At 46.2% G+C, this 3,162-nt stretch overlaps 1 protein-coding gene across 1 annotated transcript; it reads right to left on the bottom strand.

Annotated features, from left to right (window-relative positions):
- Positions 1 to 1,799: 1,799 nt before the first annotated feature.
- On the bottom strand, positions 1,800 to 2,507 carry LOC126771196 (uncharacterized). Its single transcript, XM_050490951.1, has one exon. The coding sequence runs from the start codon at positions 2,505 to 2,507 to the stop codon at positions 1,800 to 1,802; it is 708 nt and encodes a 235-aa protein (XP_050346908.1).
- Positions 2,508 to 3,162: the final 655 nt, after the last annotated feature.

Raw genomic sequence — 3,162 nt, 5'->3', positions numbered from 1 at the left:
TTATAAAGTCCAAGTAGCGAAACTGGCGTGGCGAACTGTTCTCTCGGTGATTAGCAAAGACAAACGTAAGTGGTTTATGGTCCGTGATGATACAAAATGTCCGAGCTTCCACCATAAATCTGAAATGTCTAATTGCGTCATACACTGCCAATAACTCTCGGTCATATGGGCTGTACTTTTTCTGTGATGGACTTAGCTTCCTCGAAAAGAATGCTAAGGGTTGCCATTCATTGTTCTTGAACTGTTGCAGCACAGCACCTATTGCTGTACCTGAAGCGTCCGTTTGTATGGACAGTTCTGCTTGAGGATCTGGGTGGACCAAAAGCGTAGCTTCTGAAAGTTGCTTTTTAGACAGTTCGAAAGACTCTAATAGGGCAGGCGTCATGTTAATAGGCTGCGATCCCTTCGTTTTAGGCCCAACGAGGAGTTGGTTGAGCGGTGCCTGAACTTTTGCAGCATTAGGTATAAAACGGCGATAAAAATTGATCATACCTAAAAATCTTCGTAATTCTTTTAGCGTCTTGGGTACCGGGAAGTTCTGAATGGCTTCAACCTTCGATTCTAACGGCTGTATTCCTGCTGCTGACACGTTGTGGCCCAGGAACTGGACTTGCGTTTTGCCGAAAGTACATTTGTTGGTATTTATTAGAACTCCATATTCTGCTAGTCTTTGGAACAACAACTTGAGATGCTCTTGATGAAGGGTACTGCTGCTGCTGAAGACTAGAATGTCATCCAGGTACCCATAACAAAAATCTAAGCCCCGCAGTACCTCGTCCATGAATCTTTGAAAGGTCTGTGCGGCGTTACGAAGACCGAACGTTATGAACGGGAATTCGTAAAGCCCGAGGAGTGGCGATAGCGGTTTTCGGAATGTCGTCTTCGTATACTGGTATCTGATGATAAGCTTTAACCAGGTCTATGGTTGAAAAGACCGTACTGCCTGTCAACTGGCATGACCATGGGCTGTCAGATCTTCTTGCTGTGCCACTCTGTAACATCTCATCGAACTCTTGCTTAGCAATTTTTAGTCTTTCCGGGTCTAACCGTCGCGGGCGGCTAGATACCGGTGGTCCATCGGTGGTACGGATATGGTGCACCGTAGAGTGTTTGGTGATGTGCGGCTTTCCAGCAGGGCGAGTGATTTTTGGGAATTCTCTAAGCAGGCGATGATAAGATGTATCCTCTAAAGTCGTACGGACTGAGGAAATTGTTTCCGTAGAACGTTGTTTCGGGAGTGCAACAGCAAGTGTGGTAACACCGTCAACGAGGCGCTGGTTGCGACAGTCGACTAGCAGGTTGTAGTAACTTAAAAAGTCGACGCCGATGATGGGCTTTGAGACGTCTGCTACGACGAAACGCCACGTGAAAGCGCGCCTAAGTCCTAGATCCAGCGTTAAGGGGAGGAAGCCATATGTGTAAATGATAGTCCCATTTGCAGCGAATAATTCGTATCCCATTTTGTTTCTAGGTTCCCGAACAGCGGATCTTGGAAAGACACAGAGGTCTGAACCGGTGTCAACTAAATATTGCACTTTGGTCTTGCGATCCGTGATGAACAGGCGGCCCGAAATTGTAAGGCAGTCGTCTACCGCCACTACTGGCTGCCTTGAGAGTTTCCCATCTTCTTGTAGCTACACGGTTGAATACATTTGCGTGCGCGCTCGCCGAATCTATGATGGTACCAACAGTACGGGTAGTTATTTGTTTGTGAGCGGGAACGTGCGCGGGAATGTCGTCGCGATCTGTCTATGGCGAATCGTGAGCGGGATCGTTTCTGTCTTCGGTTAAGTTGCATGCTAAGTATCTCCATGCTTGCTCAGCTCAGCTACGGTCTGATTCAGGCTTTCGAAACTAGTACTTGGTACTCCTAGAGTGGAACTAGATGCACTGGCTACTTGCCCGGCTACTCGACCGGCTACTGGCACGGCTACTTGCTCGGACACTTGCAATGTTGCTGGAACGATTTCTTTGATACGGTCGGCAAGCTCTGCCATGTCTTCAAGGCTCATCTTCGTATGCTGCGCTGCTATACACGTCTGCAAATGCGTTGGGAGTCGACTTGACCAGATGGTACGGATAAAATCGGTTGGAACAGTTGGCCCAGCTAGGTGTTGTAGATGCCGTAAAAATTGTGTGGGCTTTCTATCACCGAGTTCCTCGTGCATTAGCAGTTGTTTTATTTTACGCTCTTGTGAAGCTGACAGCCTCCGTATTAATTCGGCTTTTAATTTGTCGTACCTGCCGGTGGAAGGTGGAGCTACGACCAGGTCCCTTATTTCCGCCGTGTGCTGTGGTTCCAGTTGCGCTAGTACGTAATAGAACTTCGTGGAGTCTTCTCGGATGCCGGACAGGGTGAATTGGCCTTCGAGCTGTGCGAACCATAATTCTGGATCATCTGGGTTGAATACAGGTACTCTCACTCCAACTCGCATCGTTTCTCCAGTGGCCGGAAGGGCGGTAACAGCTGTGGCGTCACGTGATAATGGAGCGTCCGGCATTGACATCTTGAAAGGTCTTCTTCTTCTTCGTGCTTCAAACGTCGGGGTCACCAGTGAAGAGGATCGCAGCTTAACCACCAATTAAAAACTCCGGCAGACTTTAAGAGTTATTTATTGTGACAAGTCAACAATGTTTACATTAGAGCGTACTTGTGTTGCCCTTATAAATTAACGAACATATGCTTTATCTTGGTTAACTTTAAAATAAACCAATTGTAAATGTGTGAGATGTAGCGTACTTCATTACATGTTTTGGTATCGTATTTATATGCAAATGTTTACTTTACATTATTTTTTTTGTAATATAAAAAATACTTTAATTGAATAGATTTATTCTTTACAAAGATAGGTAAGTTCTGTGGTTCGAGTTCCCAACTCAAACATCATCGTCATCAACGATTGTTAAGGGAAATATTTTTTGTTGACAGATAATCAGATATGTCTAAGATCTTTTTTTAACGCTGGAAAAACGCATTACGCGTTGGGGGGGGGGGGATGTGGGGCTCGCCGGTTTCCAAGACGCCAAGTGCGCCCCTAACATCGGAATACCCACTAAAAAACCAGCGATACCCTTTCCGTCTTAACGAGGAGCGCCACGGGATCGCTTTCGCATGCTATCGTGACGCTCAGATATATCTAAGACCTGAGCAACTTATGAAAT

This window comes from Nymphalis io, chromosome 10, assembly GCF_905147045.1.
Source record: "Nymphalis io chromosome 10, ilAglIoxx1.1, whole genome shotgun sequence".
Classification (NCBI taxonomy): Eukaryota; Metazoa; Arthropoda; class Insecta; order Lepidoptera; family Nymphalidae; genus Nymphalis; species Nymphalis io.
This window is presented reverse-complemented; position numbering and strand designations above follow the sequence as displayed.